At 43.1% G+C, this 19,196-nt stretch overlaps 1 protein-coding gene across 1 annotated transcript in view; it reads right to left on the reverse strand.

Moving 5' to 3' along the window:
* The window catches only part of CPNE4 (copine 4), a 170,105-nt gene that overhangs the window by 18,830 nt on the left and 132,079 nt on the right, over positions 1–19,196 (reverse strand). Inside the window, exon 10 of the mRNA XM_036760492.1 lies at positions 9,163–9,296. Within this exon, the coding sequence (XP_036616387.1) occupies positions 9,163–9,296 (134 nt within the window). The remainder of the gene's footprint in view (positions 1–9,162; positions 9,297–19,196) is intronic.

Here is a 19,196-nt window from a genome sequence, read left to right on the forward strand (position 1 = left end):
TTACAGGCAGGGGGAATGTTTGTGTGAGTACATGTCAGGTATGGAGGATGGCCAGCAGTCCAGTGGTTGGAATGGAGAAGGACTGCAAATAAGTGAAGCAAGTCTGGAAAGGTAAGTTGGAATCAGATTGTGGAGAGACTTACATGCCAAGGTGAGAACTTTGTGTTTTATTTAGAAGCAACAATGAGTGGAGAGCTTAGAGCAGGGAGGGGGCCTATGCCTTTGCAAGATTATTTTGAGAATGTATAGAGAAATGTTTGGCGCAGAATTGACTAGAAGCAGAAAAAACAAGCAGAAAGCTTTTCCAGTAGTCCAGGCAAGATGTTATGAGGGACTGAGTGAGAGTGGTGATCATGTCAGTGGAGAGAAGGAGCCACATTGGAAATATTTGAGGTACCAGAAGTAGTGTCAACCCGACTTGGGAGTTGAGGGAGAGTGAAGAGTCAAGGATCACTCTGAAGTCATGAATTTGGGTGACAGGGAAGATATTAGTGTCATTCACAGAAATTGAAACTTTGGAGGAACTCTAGATTGAGGGACGGGAAGATAAATTCCACTTGGGACATATTGAGTTAAGATACTGATAGAACATCCAGGTAGAGATGTGTAGTAGGAGTTGATATGTAACTGAAGTTTAGAAGGGCTAGAGATGTTGGAGAGAGATCTACATAGAGGTGATCATTGAGTCCAGGGTAGCCAATGAGATCACCAAAGGAGAAGGGGTGTGTGTATACGCATGTGTAAATATATACATATGTATGTTTATTGTATGTTGTATGCACCTATGTGTGCATTGTATATGTGCGTGTATATATATACCTATGAATAAAGAAGAGAAGGGCAAGGATGATATCTGGGGGCAGGGTGCTTAATGGCCAGGAGATGGAAAATGAATCAGAAAATGACTGAAAAGAAGAATTCAGAGAGATAGGAGTAGGGCCAGAGAAAGTCATGTCACAGACTCCTGTCTGAGAGGAGGAAAGTGGTCAACAGTGATCAGTTACAAAAAAAAAAAAACGGTCAAAGGGACAAGGACTGAGAGAGACCATTCAATTTAACAGGCAAGAGATTGTTGGAAAGAGCAGCTTCAGTCAAGTTGTGGGGTCAGAAGCCTGACTGTGAGTTAAGCAGTGAATGGCTGGGGATAAAGTGCGTGTAAGGAGAGCAGCCGGAATTGGACAATGAAAGAGAAGAGAGACTTAGAACTGAGGAGATGGAAGAGTCAAGTAAAGATTTTTCAAGAACAGGGGAGAACTGAGTATGTTTGTGGGCAGAAATGAAAAGGCTGAATATGGTAGAAAGGAAGGGAATTATAAATCAAGAAAGGTTGCAAAGTAGAGGGGATGAGATCAAGAACACAAGTAGAGACGTCGGCTGCCTCTTCTGGGAGACTGGAACGAAGGAAAAAACAAGGGTGATTAAAAGAATTTCAGGGTGTGGATGAGAGAGCCGACAACTCCAAGTAGGAGGTAAAGTCATCTGCCTGCTGGGGGCAGGGGAAGTGGGGCAGTAGTGTAGGAGATGTAAAGAGAGAGGAAAAGGTTTCTAACACTTGATATGGACATGGGATAGAGTCAGTCAGGAAAGAACAAAAACATTGTGGAGCAGTGAGGACCCAGTTGAGTTTAATGGAACTGGTCTCTTCCCAGCATCATTCAGCAGCATGGAGATTGAGTGGAGAAGGAAAAGAGTGAAGGGTGCGTGAGGGGTGGAGACTGGTGAAGTATGAAATGTAATAGGACAAGATAGGCGAAGAGGACTCAAGAAAAGAGGACAGCATTTAGTTGGCCAGCTTTATAGCCACAACTTTATAGTCACAACCGAAGAAAGGCCAGTGCTGGGAGATGGACTGTAAGAACAGAGAAAGATGGAGGGACTGGAGGCCATGGTGACCATGAATAGGCATAGAGGGAGTGAGGTAGAAGGAAAATGGGAAAGACGGGAGATTATAAGAGAGGAAAACTTTAGAGTTGAAGATGATGGCAGTGGCAGTTATGGATGATCCTGGCATCTGAAGTATGACCAACATGGTGGGTGCCTGCATTAGCTCCTTTGAGACTCAGATTCACCAATCTGAGTAAACAGGGCAGGCATTTTCATGTCCATGTTACAGATGAGGAACCTAAGCCTCAGCAAGGCAAAGAACCCTGGGAATCCCCAAGGAAGTGGCCGAGCTTCATGTCGAGGTGATGTAATGAAGCTGGGATTTTTGGAGGTGACTGTTAAGGTTTGATTTTCTGAGTACTCCAATGCCAGCCTAAGATTTCTAGCAACTACCAACTGCCCATGTCTTTCTTTCCCTTTGTGGTGCAGAGATTCAGACAGTGCAGAATGCTGGGCCCGGCATTCATCTGAGAAGGCTAATGTGGATGAATAAAAGAACCATGACGGCTCAGAAGGGATTAGCCAGGCTTCTGAGGAAAAGAAAAATGGGAGGTGACTGTAAATATTGGAAATACTTGACACCGGCCATTTTCCTTTGGTCAGAGAAGTCAGGACAAACCAGGGACTGGCTGAGAAGGAAATGAGCATGATGGTCAGGATGGAGCGGCGGTGGGAGCAGGCCTGGTCACCGTGCTGATGACGAGGCTTGTTATTATTGTGACTACTTTGTAATATACGCCATATATTATAATGCAATAGATTACACATTATATCGTATGATAAAGGCTTCCCATGTTGGATGTTATTATTATTATTAACAGCCAGTATTTATATATTGCTCTATATATGTTATTTCATTTGATCTTCACAAGCACCCTGGGAGGTTGGTGCTATTATTACACCGATTTTACAGATGAGGACACTTGGGCTGACAGATTAAGTGGCTTTGTTCGAAGTCACACAATTCTGAGGCAGAATTCGAACTCAAGTCTTCCTGACCACTCATCCTGTTCACTGTGCCCCCTTGCCTTCTACAAGAACGACTCAGAGTCAGAGAACTAGGACGGCCCCAATCCATCCACAAACAATCATTTATTAAGCACCTACTGTGAGGCCAGGCATCATGCTGGGTAGTGGGAGATAAAAAGACAAAACAGTCCCTGCCCCCAAGAAGGTGGAATCCCAAGTACGCATAGAAGTAAATACAGCCATGGGGGATCAGACCTGGGATTTCATAGGTATAGGGCCTGCCCTGTGAAGAATGTCCTCTGCCAATACAGACTTACACCATCTGGCACTTTTTCTATAACTTACAGTCTTGGAGAGGTAAGTGACTTGCCCAGGGTCTCACAGTCGGTATGTGTCAGAGGTGACACTTGAACCCAGGTCTTTCTGACCCACAGGACAGCTGTGTACCCACTAAACCATAGTGCCTCAAAAATACAAAACATACTAAAGAAATAGAAGGAAATGTTGGTGGGGTTGGGGAGTAGGGGAAGGCACTAGAAGCTGGGGGCACCAGGTAAGGCTTCCTGTGGGAGGGAACATTTCAGCTGGACTTGGAAGGAAGTGAGGGATCCTGCTAGGTAGAAATGAGAATTGTGGGCATTTCAGGCACAGGGGGAGGGGGCCCAGCCCTTGACAAAGCATAGATATGGACAATGGAGTATGGTGTAGACCGTGTAACAAGGGATATTATAGAATAAGCCAAATGCTGTCTTCTTCTTTGCTTCATTTCAGTGAGACCTACCCAATCAGATTCTAAATGTTCTGACTCCAAGCACAGAAACCAGTTCCCACCTTAATTACTGTTGTTTTTTCCCCCATTGTCAGAAGGGATTAAAAATATCTTCCAAGCCACCGTGGGGAACCTGAAGCTGGCTGAGCAGGACATACTCAGTTATGTAATTGGGTTTCAAGAATTGGGAGGCAGCACTGCCTTACCTACAAGGGGAATAATTAATGATCTAGGGGAGCACAGACTCCCCAAAGATGGTCATCAGAAAACATCACTTAAAAAAAGCCAAATCTAAGCATAATTGTTTTAAACATTCTTTCTCCTTGATTAAAAAGTAAGTAAAGCAGATCCCTGCTGTGCAAAACTCAAGGTGAGTCAGGCCTAGAAGAAAACACAGAATTGACATAAAAACTTTTAAAAGCATCTCCAACCAACCAGTACTTGCTGTGAGCCAGGCACTCTGCTAGGTAACCACTAGGGATACAAAGAAAGAAATGAGAGAGCCCCTGTCCTCTGGGAGCTTACTTTCTACCAGGAGAGATAACATGTGAATAAACAAATCTATGTAAATTATATGCAAAATTAATACCAATTAAATATTCTGGGGGACGGGCACCAGCAGATGGGGTATGTTTCCTTTAATTTGATAGCCCTGAGCCGTGACAATCCAGAGCCTTTAGACTCGTAATAAGGGACTTTCTCAAGGAAGGGACCACGGAAGGGACCACTGAAGGCCATGGTCGTCCCACAGTGGGAGCTTTGGTGAAAGGTCAGTAGAGGAGGAGATAGGAGATGTGTCTAGTCTCAGCCCTGGCTCACTCTGTGCCCTGAGACAACTCAACTTTGCCTAAGCTTTAGTTTCCTCACCTTGAAAATAGAGGATTCTAGTCGATAATCTGCTAGGCTGCTTTTAAGTGCTGACTTTCTGAATTTTATGAATACAGATTGCCATCTCCACCCCAAACCTAGTACAATGCTTAATGCTTTTTAAAAAGTTGTATTACTCCATTTAGTTTCTCCATGACCCACATTTCCAGACATCATCTTTCCTACTCTCCTGCCCTTTGAACCTTCCTTTGTGACAATATAATCAGTGCTTGTTGAGTGACATTGAAATCACTTAACATTTTTATGTCTCAGTTTTCTTATCTAGAAATTGACAGGGTTGGAATTGTTGAGTGGTTTCAATTCAGCTCACATTTATTGAGCACCTCCTGTATGCCAGGAACTGTGATAAGCACTGGGGATACAGATGGAAATGGAAACCAACCCTTTTAGCCTTAAGGTTATCTTCTTTAGCCTTAAGGTTATCTTCTAAACCTTATGAATGGACAGACAGACCATGTAACCAGCTGCCATGTAACCTACACACTATGATTTCATGAGCACAAGGACTGGTCCTCACCCAAAAAATGCCCATTTCCCAATGCGTCATGTTCAGTCTTTTGGCCATCGTGGCTCCAGACTTTTGCTTAAGGCTCTGTGCCCTGTGAACATTTAACACATCCAGGGAGAGCTTAAGACTTTAAGTCTTCATAATAATATATCCTTTAGAAAATGTATGTAAAATGCTCTATAAGACAAGAAATACCATATAAATGTGTGTTGTTATTATTAGTGGGAATAGACTTATAAAAAGCCCTTTTCTGAGAATGTAATTTGAAAGGCAGGACACATAGAGCTTGGAGTCGGCTCTAAGTCCCAGATGGCAAGCCCCATGAAGGCAGGGACTGCTTTTACTTTTCTTTGTATCTTGAGCACTTAGCATGGCACCTGGCACATAGTAGGCACTTAAGGAGTGCTTGTGGACTTGACTGTCTTACTACTTGTGTGACCACCGGGCAGGCACTGAGGCTCTCTGAGATTCAGATCCTCATCTATAAAGTGAGGGGCTTGGCTCAGCTGGATTCTGAGGTTCCCTCCAGCTCTAGACCTGTGATCTCATCCTGTCTCTGGGTCTTGTTTTCCTCATCTGGGATGTAGAACAGTGTATCTTCTGTCAGACTGAACTGATGTGTTGGGTAATTTTGCTAAACTGCCTGCTTTTCTCTCTGTGTAATTTTTTGTTACAAGGGATGACTTGTTTACTGGGGGTGCAGAGAAAGCTATAAAAGTGCTATGAAAGTCAAAAGAATCTGTAAAAATGAAATACTTGAAAAAAAATCTGTAGGACCATTTTCTGAATTATGGGCCAGATATGAAGGATGAGTTCTAACCTTCCCCCAGAAGCTAATGTTTACATGGCTCACAAAGCTCTTTCAAGCAATGCAAATATCACTAGACTTATTTTCCAGATAAGGAAACTGAGGTACTGGAGGTGAAGTAAAAATTCACTGTGGCAGGGCAGAAGAAAATTTCCTGACTTCTTTATGTGTCTTCCTGCTCTCCATCCACACAAAGGAGAAAAATCTCCCAGAACCTCGTAGGCTTTAAAGCTGAGCAGATTGCATCAAGCATTCTCATAGAGAAGGCAACTCCCAAATCTTCCCAAGAGTCCTAGGCTTTGGCTTCTGACATCTTTTTCTGTCTAGGACATTGTCTAATTTTCATTTACAGATGCCTTTAGAAGGATGAGCTCTACTGATCTGCAAAACTCATTCTGCCTGACTAGTTCATTAAGTAACTAAAAAAAGACAGTACTGACTATTCTTCAATTGGCTTCTGTGATGTCATTTGCTACTGAACTTCAGTTATCCCTTAGGTTTACATAGGTTCTGTGTTTTCCTTGTAATTTAAAATATTTCACTCATATATTGGGTGAGAGAATTAAATTTCGAGTCAGGAGACTCTAGGGAATCAAATCTTGAGCCACCTCACTGCCCCCTAAGTGATGGCCCAAGATCCCTGGTCTGCATGAGTCAGAGGCAAGATTCACTTAGATTTTCTTAACTTGGAGGCTGACCTTGCCTGTCTAGACTTAGCTTATAGTATGGTAACAGTCCCATAAGGTATAGCCAACTTTGAGACTAATATCCACATTTTGCAAATGAAGAAATTAAGATTTGAGGAAAGAGGTAGCTAAGTGGCTTAGGGAGCAGAGTGCTAGATTTAGAGATGGGAAGATCTGAGTTCAAATTCAGCTTCATACACTTAATAGCTGTATGACTGAGCAAGTCACTTAACCTCTGTTTGTCTCAAGTTCTTTATCCATGAAATGGGGATAATGACAGTACATTTCTCCTAGGGTCGTTATAAGGGTCAAGTGAGATAATATTTGTAAAATTCTTTACAAAATCTCAAAGTGCTATGTAAATGGTATCTATTATTGTTATTATTAAGTAGTAGGAGACGACTTAAATAATTAGTTTAAAGTCACCCTGAAACTCAGCAGTAGGCTCAGGACTAAGTCCTACGGTCCAAGTCTCTGAATTTCTAGATAACTTTTTCCTTAGTGAAGAATTCAATACCAGGCTTTCTTTCCTCCACAGCCCTCTGGTTCCAAATTGACCATTCTTTCCAATATACCCTGGATGTGGCATCCTGGGTCCCTAAAAGATAGAGGGTCACTACAGTCAGTAACTCAAATGGAGGGCTAGAAAACCTTAGGCAGGAAATGTCCTTCCCGTAAAATAACTTTAATGACTTTAAATGGTCAAACTCTCTTATTGAGAATGTGCCATAGCCGGGGGCATGAGTGACCACATTTCCTAAGTCTTATTAAAAATGGAAGTACGAACCTGGAAAGACTTACATGAACTGATGCATAGTGAAGTGAACAGAACCAGGAGAACATGGTACACGGTAATAGAAATATTGTTCGATGAAGAATTGTGAGTGATTTAGCTATTCTCAGCAATATAATGATCCAAGGCAATCCCAAAGGACAAATGATGAAGCATACTATCCTCCTCCAGAGGAAGAACTGATATTGACTGAGTACAGACTGAAGCATTGCTATTTTTCACTTTTTCATTTTTAAATTTTATTTGAGTCTTCTTGTGCAGAATGACTAATACGGAAATGTTTTACATAATTGCACATGTATAACCTATATCTGATTACTTATTATCTTGGGGAGGAGGGAGGGATAGAATTTGGAACTCAAAACTTTAAATAAAAATCTTAAGTTTTTTTAAAATGGAAGTATGACTCTGAGTAGGAATACCATGTAGATAATTTCAAAGGCTAGAATGGCTCAATAAACCCCCTCTGTTCTAACTTACAGTGACCAAACAGAATCAAAAAACCCTCCAATGGGACAGAGGCTGAAATTCTCAGATTTTTCTGTTAATTTCATTTCTATACCATTTTAGCCCCTGCTAGGAGCCATGTCCCACCATGTGGTTAGTAACAACCTTTCAAAATTCTCTTCACCAAGTCTGAAACAACATGGGTTAAGTAGAAAAAAACTTCCCTGGAGTAAATCATGCTATCTGAACAAAATTTCAATGAAAGGTGGATGACACCACCTTTTCACCTTTTCTTTTCTTAAAATACATTTTTTGTTGATGTGGTTTGTCTTTTAAAATCAGCATAATTTCCCCCAATATTCTTCTTCCTCTCAGATAGATAGCCATCTCATGTAACAAATAATATTTTTAAAAGAAAATAAGAGAAAAAACCTCTAAAATATGTACAACATTTATGAACTGTCTACCTCTGCAAATGAGTATGTTGAGAATGTCTTTTTTATATGTTTTCTTTCAAGTCATGTTTGTTCTTTATACTTTTACATTAACTTTTGATGTGTGTGTGTGTGTAGTTGTCCTTTCCATTTATGTTGTTATACATTAAGTGTTACTTTACTCTGTATCAGATAGTGTAAATCTTTCCACATTCCTCTACGTTCATATTAATCATTTCCTACAGCACAGTAATATTCCATTACAGTAAGGTACCACACTTTATTCAACCATTCCCCAAAGGATAGGCATCTACTTTATTTCCAGTTCTTTGCTATCATAAGAAAGTGCTGCTATAAATATTTTGATGTATAAGGGGGTCATCTTTTCTTTATTCTACCCTTTTAAAGCAAGAGGTCAGTCAGCCAACCCAGGCTAAGTCACCACTCCTGTCTAAAGATCATCCTTGGATTCAACAGAGAATTACAAATATCTAAATTTATACACACAAAATAGAAAGGTTTTGTGAGCAAATATCTGAACTTTCCCATTCTGAACTGTTATAAGAATGAATTCAGCATGAAGTAATTTATGCAAATCTCATGGATCTAAGGACTCCTCTCACAGAAGATGAATATGTTTTCTAAAGACATAAATAAAATAATGGTTGGACTCCGAAATCCACTGGTCTTATCTGTATCTTCCCAGGAGAGAGGGCCAAGAGAAGGAAGCTAAATAAGGATTTTTTTTTTTTTAGTGCCTAAGGTCAGCTATGGACCAACACAGCTTTCTCCAGATCAAGCGTGTCCAACAGTGAGTGTGGCCACCAGCCTGAGATGCTGCATCTGTACATTCAAAGCCATTACCATAAGGTGCCTGGTGAGTCACCTGGTAGAAGTTCCACTGGGTAGCCAGACACTGACATAGTTCTGACTCTATGGGAGGATCCATTAGGCAGCCCCAGACCCAAAAAGTTACCTGTCATAGTCTTGGCAGATCTCCCCAACAGCTACCAAGGCTTTCAGGTATTCGTTGGGTTGGTAAGGATGGATATAGTGCAGTGAACAGCTGTTCCTGGGATCCCCATTGGATGCAGTGAAGTCTATTGCTACCTGAGGGAGGAAGGAATAGAGAAATGTAATTGTTGGGGACTGTTGTTTTCATCTAGGACTCTGTATCAGCATCTCTCTCTCTCAACTACCAGTGTTTCTCCATGCTTTGAATTTACTTACTAGTGGGTGCATTGTATGTAAAAGAAAGTAAATATACTATTGCCGATGCCTGGGACACTCTCCTTCCTAACCCCTACCTCTTAGAATCCTTGATCTTCCTTCAAAACTCAGCTCACGTACCACCTTCTGCATGAAGAAGAGTTCTTGACCTCCTACCACAAGATGGTAGCAAGCCTCGCCTCCCCCCCACCCCAAACTACCTTGTATTTATTATTCATATATTCTGCACATAGGGGCAGCTAGGTGGCGCAGTAAGAGCACCAGCCCTGGAGTCAGGAAGACCTGAGTTCAAATCCATCCTCAGACACTTGACACACTAGCTGTGTGACCTTGGGCAAGTCACTTAACCCCAATTGCCCTGCCTTCCCCCCTCAAAAAAAGATTCCATGGGGGCGGAGCCAAGATGGCAGCTGGTAAGCAAGGACTACTGTGAGCTCCATACTGAGTCCCTCCAAAAACCTATAAAAAATGGCTCTGAACCAATTCTAGAACGGCAGAACCCACAGAACAGCAGAGGGAAGCAGGGCTCCAGCCCAGGACAGCCTGGATGGTCTCTGGGTGAGGTCTATCCCACACGGAGCTGGGAGCTGGGACGGAGTGGAGCAGAGCCCAGCCTGAGCGGCTCGGAACAACCAAACTTGGAGTCTGGTGGATAGGGCCCTAGCACCCTGATTATGTGAGCTGCGGCAGTTACCAGACTTCTCAACCCACAAACACCAAAGACAGCAGAGAAGGTTAGTGGGAAAAGCTGCGGGAGTGGAAGAAGTTCGCGGTTCGGCGTCCAGCCCTGGAGGCAGCGGAGGTGGGGCAGCTACAGTTGCTGCTGCTTCCGGCCCCAGGCCCACCACGTGGGAGGAATTAAGTGGCGGATCAGAGCAGGAGTGCACAGCCTGCTGAAGATCTAAGCCCAGCCCGGGCTGGGGGTTCTTGGGGAAGGAGGAGTGCTGGTGTGACAGAGCTGGCACCTCCCCCCCAAACGTGGAACATAGAACTCGTTAGTCTACAAGCAGTCATACCCCACTGAAAAACTCAAGGGTCAAGTTAGTTGGTTGGGAATATGGCCAGGCAGCAAAAGCACACCCAGATTCAGTCTCAGACTTTGGATTCTTTCTTTGGTGACAAAGAAGACCAAAACATACAGCCTAAAGAAGACAACAAAGTCATAGAGCCTACAACAAAAGCCTCCAAGAAAAACATGAACTGGTCCCAGGCCATGGAAGAGCTCAAAAAGGATTTGGAAAAGCAAGTTAGAGAAGTAGAGGAAAAATTGGGAAGAGAAATGAGAAGGATGTGAGAAAACCATGAAAAACAAGTCAATGACTTGCTAAAGGAGACCCAAAAAAATACTGAAAAATACACTGAAGAAAACAACACCTTAAAAAATAGACTAACTCAAATGGCAAAAGAGCTCCAAAAGCCAATGAGGAGAAGAATGCCTTGAAAGGCAGAATTAGCCAAATGGAAAAGGAGGTCCAAAAGACCACTGAAGAAAATACTACTTTAAAAATTAGATTGGAGCAAGTGGAAGCTAGTGACTTTATGAGAAATCAGGATATTATAAAACAGAACCAAAGGAATGAAAAAATGGAAGACAATGTGAAATATCTCCTTGGAAAAACCACTGACCTGGAAAATAGATCCAGGAGAGATAATTTAAAAATTATTGGACTACCTGAAAGCCATGATCAAAAAAAGAGCCTAGATACTATCTTTCAAGAAATTATCAATGGAGAACTGCCCTGATATTCTAGAGCCACAGGGCAAAATAGAAATTGAAAGAATCCATCGATCGCCTCCTCAAATAGATCCCCAAAAGAAATCTCCTAGGAATATTGTCACCAAATTCCAGAGCTCCCAGATCAAGGAGAAAATACTGCAAGCAGCCAGAAAGAAACAATTTGAGTATTGTGGAAACCCAATCAGAATAACCCAAGATCTGGCAGCTTCTACATTAAGAGATCGAAGGGCTTGGAATGCAATATTCCGGAGGTCAGTGGAGCTAGGATTAAAACCTAGAATCACCTACCCAGCAAAACTGAGTATCATGCTCCAAGGCAAAATATGGACTTTCAATAAAATAGAGGACTTTCAAGCTTTCTCAGTGAAAAGACCAGAACTGAATAGAAAATTTGACTTTCAAACATAAGAATCAAGAGAAGCATGAAAAGGTAATCAAGAAACAGAAATTGCAAGGGACTTACTAAAGTTGAACTGTTTTGTTTACATTCCTACATGGAAAGATGATGTGTATGATTCATGAGACCTCAGTATTAGGGTAGCTGAAGGGAATATGCATATATATATGTTTATGTATATATATATAGGTGAATGTGTATGTATGTATATATCTATGTGTGTATGTATGTATATATATGTGTATATGTATGTATATATATGTATGTAAAAGAGAGAGAGCAGACACAGGGTGAGTTGAAGATGAAGGGAAGATATCTAAAAGAAATAAAATGAAATTAAGGGATGAGAGAGCAACATACTGAGAGAGGGAGATAGGGAGAGATAGAATGGGATGGATTATCTCGCACAGAGGTGGAAAGAGGAAGCAGTTCTGTGGGAGGAGGGGAGAGGGCAGGTGAGGGGGGAATGAGTGAACCTTGCTCTCATCAGATTTGGCCTGAGGAGGGAATACCATACATACTCTGTTGGGTATCTTACTCCACAGGAAAGAAGAGGGAGGAAGATAAATAAAAAAAATAAAAGGGGGGGATGAGGGAGGGGAGGGCAGATGGGGGTGGAGGTAATTAAAACAAACACTTTGGAAAGGGGATAGGGTCAAGGGAGAAAATTCAATAAAGTGGGATGGGTTGGGAAGGAGCAAAATGAAGTTAGTCTTTCACAACATGAGTAGTGTGGAAGGGTGATACATAATGATACACATGTGACCTAGGTTGAATTGCTCGACTTCTTAGGGAGGGTGGGTGGGAAGGGAAGAGGGGAGAGAATTTGGAACTAAAAGTTTTAAAAACAGATGTTCAAAAAGAAAAAAAAAGGTTTTGCATGCATCTAAAAAATAAGATACACAGGCAATGGGGCATAGAAATTTATCTTGCCCTACAAGAAAGGAAGGCAAAAGGGGATGAGAGGTGAGGGGTGATAGAGGGGAGGGCTGACTGGGGAACAGGGCAACCAGAATATATGCCATCTTGGAGTGGGGGGGAGGGTAGAAATGGGGAGAAAATTTGTAATTCAAACTGTTGTGAAAATCAATGCTGAAAACTAAATATGTTAAATAAATAAATTTAAATTAAATTAAAAAAAAGATTCCATATATTCTGCATATTTATACATCTCTATGTTGTCTTCTCAGTTAGAAGGGCAGGAACTGTTTTACTCTTTTACTCTGTATCCTCAGTGATTGGGACAGTGCTTGGCTCATAGAAGGTGTTTAATAAATGCTTATTGCTTGATTGAATGAATGTAAGCTCCTTGAGGGCAAGGCCTTTTCCCATCTTTGTTTTTGTATCTCTAGAACCTGGTACCTGATAGGGAGGGAGGGAATAAGCTTTTATATAGTGCCTACTATGTGCTAGACATCGTGCTAAATGCTTTACAAATATTAGCTCATTTGATCATAACAGGGGCTTGATAAGTGAGTGTTGAGTCGATGTGCTGGCTATCCTCCCAGCTTTGTCACCATGTCTCTGCAGACACAAATGTCTCTTTTTCAGACCTCCTTTTCCTTGCTCGCTCTGCAGCATCTGATCCTCCTGGCCTTCACTGATGTTCCTTCTTCTCTCCCCTTCACTGATGCTCTTCTCTGGGAGCTCCCCTCTGCTTTGTCTTCTGTCTGTCTTCCTTCTCACACTCTCAAATATTGCAACAGATCAGAAAAGAGCTAATTTTTCTATAAACAGTTGGCATGGGGGTGGGGGAGGAGAGAGTAGCCCACTCCCCTTGTCTTAGTTCTTGTTCCCTTCCACCTTTAATGCCCTCCATTCTCTTCTCACCAATCCCAAATCCCTGACTTATCCCGTAAGGTCCATTCCAAGCTCTTCTCGGCTCCATGAAATCTCCCCTGCTTGCTTTCGAGGCTATTGATGGTTGTCTCTTCTGAACAATTTTGGCACTTCTGGTTTGTGCCATCTCATTTAACTCTTAATAATATCCTATCTTGTCTACTGCTGGTTTAGCTCAATTATAGAATCAGAGAAATGGAGTGCTCTATCCAGATCTTCAAGACCAATGGTGGCATTTTACAGCTGAGTAAACTGAGGGTTGGAGAGGAGGAGGTATAGCTCCTTGGAGCCAGAAATCCAGCCAAATTCTATGGATTTTGGCAGAATTCTTAGGGCATCTCTGTGGTGGCACCTCCAGGTTTCCAGTGATCATTAAATAATAAGGTTAAGGGTATCTCTACTTCTCCTCCGTTTGCCCTTGGAAAATTCCCTATTACATTGTAGACCAATGAGAAAATGCCAACTGCAGTAACTCAATCCAGTTTCTGAGATACAAGTAAAAAAAATAAACAAATCCTAGTACAACCAATAGGGAGAAGCGCTCTGTACATACAGCAAAATGACTTTCTTATGTCCGAGATCTCTATTTAGCAACTATTCTTTCTTGGTCTGTTTATAACTTTCTTTTTCTTCCAAAAAACAATCCTATCCAAATGTTTTCTTTCTCCTGAGTCTCTCTCTGAGTATAGAACTGGCAGTCCCTCTCACCAACAAAAGAACTTGAGTGTTCATTTGCATTGGAGGCAGAGGGCGGGGCCAAGCTTTACCCTGCCACCAAGTGACATTTCTTTCCGGCCTTCTGAACAAAACCAAGATGCTGTTCCCAACCACCCATCCAAATAAAAGAGCAAGCAGAGTTATCCAGGAGCTTTGAGGAGGAAGGGAGGCACGGGAGGCATGCACGACGCCTCTCCCGTCCCTAGCTGGCTCGCAACATTTCTGTTCCCTTGCTTACTCAGGACACAGAGGCAGGGAGTGTTATTTCTGGCCACAGATCTATTTTTAGCAAAATACCATGACATTAATAATTCACATTTTTCTAACACTTTAAGGTTTGCAAACACTTCCTCCTTTTCCCCTGTGAGGTAGGGAGGGTGAATGGTGCCGTTCCCATTTTATAGGCAAGGAAACAGAGGCTTAGGGAGGTGACATTACTAACTCAGAATTACATAATGAGCTCCGAGAGTTTGGGGATGGCCTTTTGCCTCTTTTTGTACGCCTGGAGTTTGCACGGTGCCAGGCACATAACAGGCACTTAATAAGTGTTTATCGAGTGATAGATATAGTTATGGAAATGTTGGAACTAGGATCAGAAATCAGGGCTTTGCTGACTCCAGGCTCGATATACTTTCCACTAAGCCATAAAACAATCTATGAGTCCTACCACACGAATAATAATAATAAATTACATAGCACTTTAAGATCTGTAAAACTCTTTACATATTTTATCTCGTTGGATCCCCAGGACAACCCTGAGGGGCAAGTGCTGTGATTATCCCCATTTTACAGTTGAGGAAACTGAGGCACACAGAAGTTAAATGATTTGCCCAGGGTGACACAACTAGTAAGTATCTGAGGATGGATTTGAACTCAGGACTTCCTGACCGCAAGTCCAGTGCTGTCTCCACTGGGCCACTGAGTCAGAACAGGAAAGAATGTTGGAGTGAGGTCTCCCTTAGGTATCTCACTATGTCCATTAGCATCCGTCCCCCTAGCTCTACAAGCAAAGTGACGTCTAAAACAATCACTCGTATAGTATAGACTGACCACGCCTTTCCATAGGTGACAGAATGACAGTCTCAGGACTGAAAGGGGCCTCATGAGCCTTGTAGGGGCTGTGTGTGAATCCTAATTCTTCCACTTTCTGCATAGGATGGTCTGGGGGAAGTAGAATGAGGACTGGATTTGGAATCAGAGGAACCGGGTTCAAATCCCTGATCTGTCAGCTGGGGGCACAGTGATTAGACCATTGGGCCTGGAGTCAAGGAAGATCTGAGTTAAAATTCAGCCTCAGATATTAGTAGCTGTGTGACCTTGGACAAGTCACTTAACCTCTGCTTGCTTTGGTTTCCTCAGCTGTGGAACAGGGATAACAACAGCACTTACTTCTCAGGGCGGCGAAGCTCAAATAAGATAATTTTAAAGTGCTTAGTGCAGCAGCCGGAAGAGGGTGTGAAGCGAAGGACTGGCAGGTGCATTCAATGACAAAAAATGGATGAAAGAGAAACCTGGGCAGACCTGCACCTGACGCAGAGTGAAACGAGCAGAACCGGGAGAACAGCTTGTACCGTAATGGCGGCATTGCACAAACAGCTCTGACAGACGGGAGAAGTGTAATCGCAGGGATGATCGGTCATGATTCCAGAGGAACCACAGGGGAGAATGCTGCCCATCTCCAGACTGAGAAGTGGGGAACTAAATCTGCAGAATGGGGACATTTTGGGGACGCAGCCAATTTGGGAATTTGTTTTGCTTAACTCTGCATACTTATTCCAAAGGTTTTTCTTTTCTTTCTTTCAGTGGGTGGATGGATGGGACTGAGAAAACAAATTCTTGTTTATTGAGAACAAAATACAATTTAATTTAAAAATGGTAAATGAAGGAGTCATACCCTCTAAACATCCCAGAAGAAGAACTTTTTTTTCTCATGTGCTTTGTCTAACAAAGGGTGCTATAAAGGAGACGTCAGCCAGCCACTCTTTTTCCATCTGACATCTCCCAAAACAGGTTGTCTTAATGAGGTTTGAGTAGAAATGCACTAGAGGGAATTGGGTGAACTTATCTTCTGGCTCTGGCCATTTGTAAATTGTTGGATGCTCTTTAAAGGGGTGGGGAGAGGAAGATGGGGAGAGAGGAGATGGGAGAGAAGAGAGAGGAGATGGGGAGGGGGGGATGGAGAGGGAGGAGGGGAGGGAGGAGGAGAGATGGGGGGGATGGAGAGGGAGGAGGGGAGGGAGGAGGAGAGATGGGGGTGGGGGCAGAAGGAGGGAGGGGGAGAGAGAGAGGGAGGGAGGGTGAGGGAGAGGGAGGAAATAGGGGGGGAAAGAGAGAAGATGCGGGAAGAGAGAGGAGATGGGGGAGAGGGAGAAAGGGGAGATGAGAGAAAGGAGATGTGGAGGGGGGAAGAGAGAGATGGGGGAAGAGAGAGAAGAGGAAGTACAGGATGAGGAGGAGAGAGATGTAAGCATGAAGTTAGGTGAGGTAAGAAAAAGCAGAGAAATCTTGAGATTAAATTGATGAGTGAAAAGAAACAAGGAATCCACCAAAATATGCTGGTTTCTGGGCCATGGTCATTGCTGCGTTGCTTTCCTTAATGCTTGGGGATTTGCAAGCCCCAGTATCTTTCTTTTCGGTCATGATGCCTTGCTGAAGGCTTCAGGTTCCATGACCTTCTCAGAGGACAGTTGGAAGGGAGGCCTGAGTCGTATCCACCTTCCTAGTGGCCTCTCTCCTCATTAAGCTGGCCTCAAAGAAGCTTTGCAAAACTTGTAAAAGAGGGAAACACCTGGCCTCTTTTATAGACTTGGGGGTCCCAAAGTACATAAAACCATGTTCCCCTAGGAAGCCAGACATGAATGATGACCTCTTTTCTTGTATTATTTTTTAGTTTCCAACATAAAACAACTTTGCTCAACAAACTCTTTCTCTCATGCTGCAAACGAACTATTTATGAACCCCCTGGTTAGATTTAAAGGGATGCTGAAAGAAATGAGCCCCTGGTTATTTGCTAACATTCTAAAACTCTGCCTTCCCTGTGGTTTTCCCAAATCATTTGTTGTTCTAGCATTTCTGCTTTTGGGTAATGCTGATAGTCTGCGCTGCTCTAGCTGAGCTTGGGGTGGTGTTTATTTTTTGGTGTGTGTGGGGAGCTTTAAAAAATTATAGGCTGCATTCTGTATTTCTCTGCTGGGTGCAGCAAGAGAAGAAGCTAGTCTAGGGAATTGTAGCGCTCCCGATGTCACTTAGTCCATTCTATCGCTGCAAACTGAGCACCATTCTAAGTCCGTCAGGACTATAACAAGAGGGGGTGGCAAATGGAGAGATCACTGATAGCGCATTCACCTACAAACGAGAGCTCCATGCTACTGAGCAAGGAGAGTTAGCTGAATAGCGAGTTTCCAGCTGCAGGGCTGGAATAAGCTTCCCCTTCCCCTTCCCCTCCTAGCCTCATGTACAGAATGGCTTCAAGCACACTGCCTCCCTTCCATGGTGCGATGTTGCCCTATCCCTGCCCCCTTCCACCTCAACTCCCCATCCACTGAGGATGAGAATCCTACTACTACACCCTGTCTAGCTGGTCTGTGGTACTTGTCCTGGTTACAAACATTGTTATGTTAGCTGCTGTTTGGTACTGAGTTTGTGTGGGGAGTTCTCTGAAGGGGCTGCTTTCTTCTTCACTCATTGCTTCCTTCCCAACCTGGCTGGCACTGCAGAGTGAAGAACATACTATCCGCGTTAGAGAAAGAGTAAGGGATGCCCTAAGATCTGTTCAATCCACACCCAAGTCAAGGCATCACCCAATGATGTCATCAGTCCCCCTTGAAAACGAAGGATGAACAACGACAAATCGAGGTAGGACTAGTTTTCTAAAAGGGTATTTTACCTTATAAAGTAAAATCCTGCCAAAAAAACGATCCTGAACAAGAACGTCAAGGGTGAAGATCATATCTATGAAGAAGCCGTTTTCAGCTTTGGGGGAGTGTGATAGAACTTCTCATCAGGAGACCCTGAGGAAGTCTTTTGGGCCTCAGTTTCCTTATATGTAAAAATGTGGGGTTAGATTTCCGTTCTAGCTCCTATGAATCTCCACTCTGACACTTAACCTGTGTGGCCATGGCCAAATCATTTAGGCTTTTTGGGTCTCAGCTCCCCTGCCCATAAATTCAGGATCATTATACTCAACCTTGGGTTGCTAGGTGGTGGATAGAGTGCTGGACCTGGAGTCAAGAAGACCTCAGTTCAGATCTGGCTTCAGACACTTGCTAGCTGTGTGACCTTGGGCGAGTCACTTAACCCTGTCTGCCTCAGTTTCCTCATCTGTAAAATGAGCTGGAGAGGGAAATAACAAACCCCTCCAGTATCTTTGCCAAGAAAACCCCCAAAGGGGTCACAGTCTGACACGACTTAAAAATGACTAAACAGGAAATATTCACCCTACTTAATCCACAGTTTTGTCGGAAGGAATGTACTTTATAAACTTGAAAGCTCAATAGAAATGTTATGCAAATGAAATAATGCTCGTGACTTTAACAAAAGAAGCCTCCCTCTTCACCTCCTTTTAAAATAAGCATTGTGTGACACTGACTTGTGCCCTCCAAATATTGATATTTTATGTCTAAGCACTCAGTGTCTTGTTTCATTGTTCATTGATTTGCCAAATTCCAAGCCTGAACAAAGACCAATTTTCCCCTTTCAGGGGAAGGACAGTATGTACTTAATGATAGGCGTGTGCATGGGGCCCTCTACCTGTGCAGATCAGCACCAGGGCTAAAAATGTGCAGTTAAATGGCCTGGGGTGCTGAGAGGGCCATGGGATGATAGTTTAGATCTGGAGGAGGCTTTAGAAGAGACCATTAAGTTCAGCTCCTCATTTTAGAGATGAGGAAACTGAGGCACAAAAAAGTGAAGAGACTTGCTCAGGACCACACAGCCAGTGTATGTCAGGAGCAGTCCTTGATCCTAGGTCTTCCTGACTTCAGGGGGCCATCTCCAGTCCTCCTGATTGATATCTGGCCATTGGACCCAGATGGCTCTGGAGGAGGAAGTGAGGTTGGTGACCCTGTACAGTTCTCACTCACTCAAATCC

Source organism: Trichosurus vulpecula, chromosome 5 (genome assembly GCF_011100635.1).
Source record: "Trichosurus vulpecula isolate mTriVul1 chromosome 5, mTriVul1.pri, whole genome shotgun sequence".
NCBI classification, from domain to species: Eukaryota; Metazoa; Chordata; class Mammalia; order Diprotodontia; family Phalangeridae; genus Trichosurus; species Trichosurus vulpecula.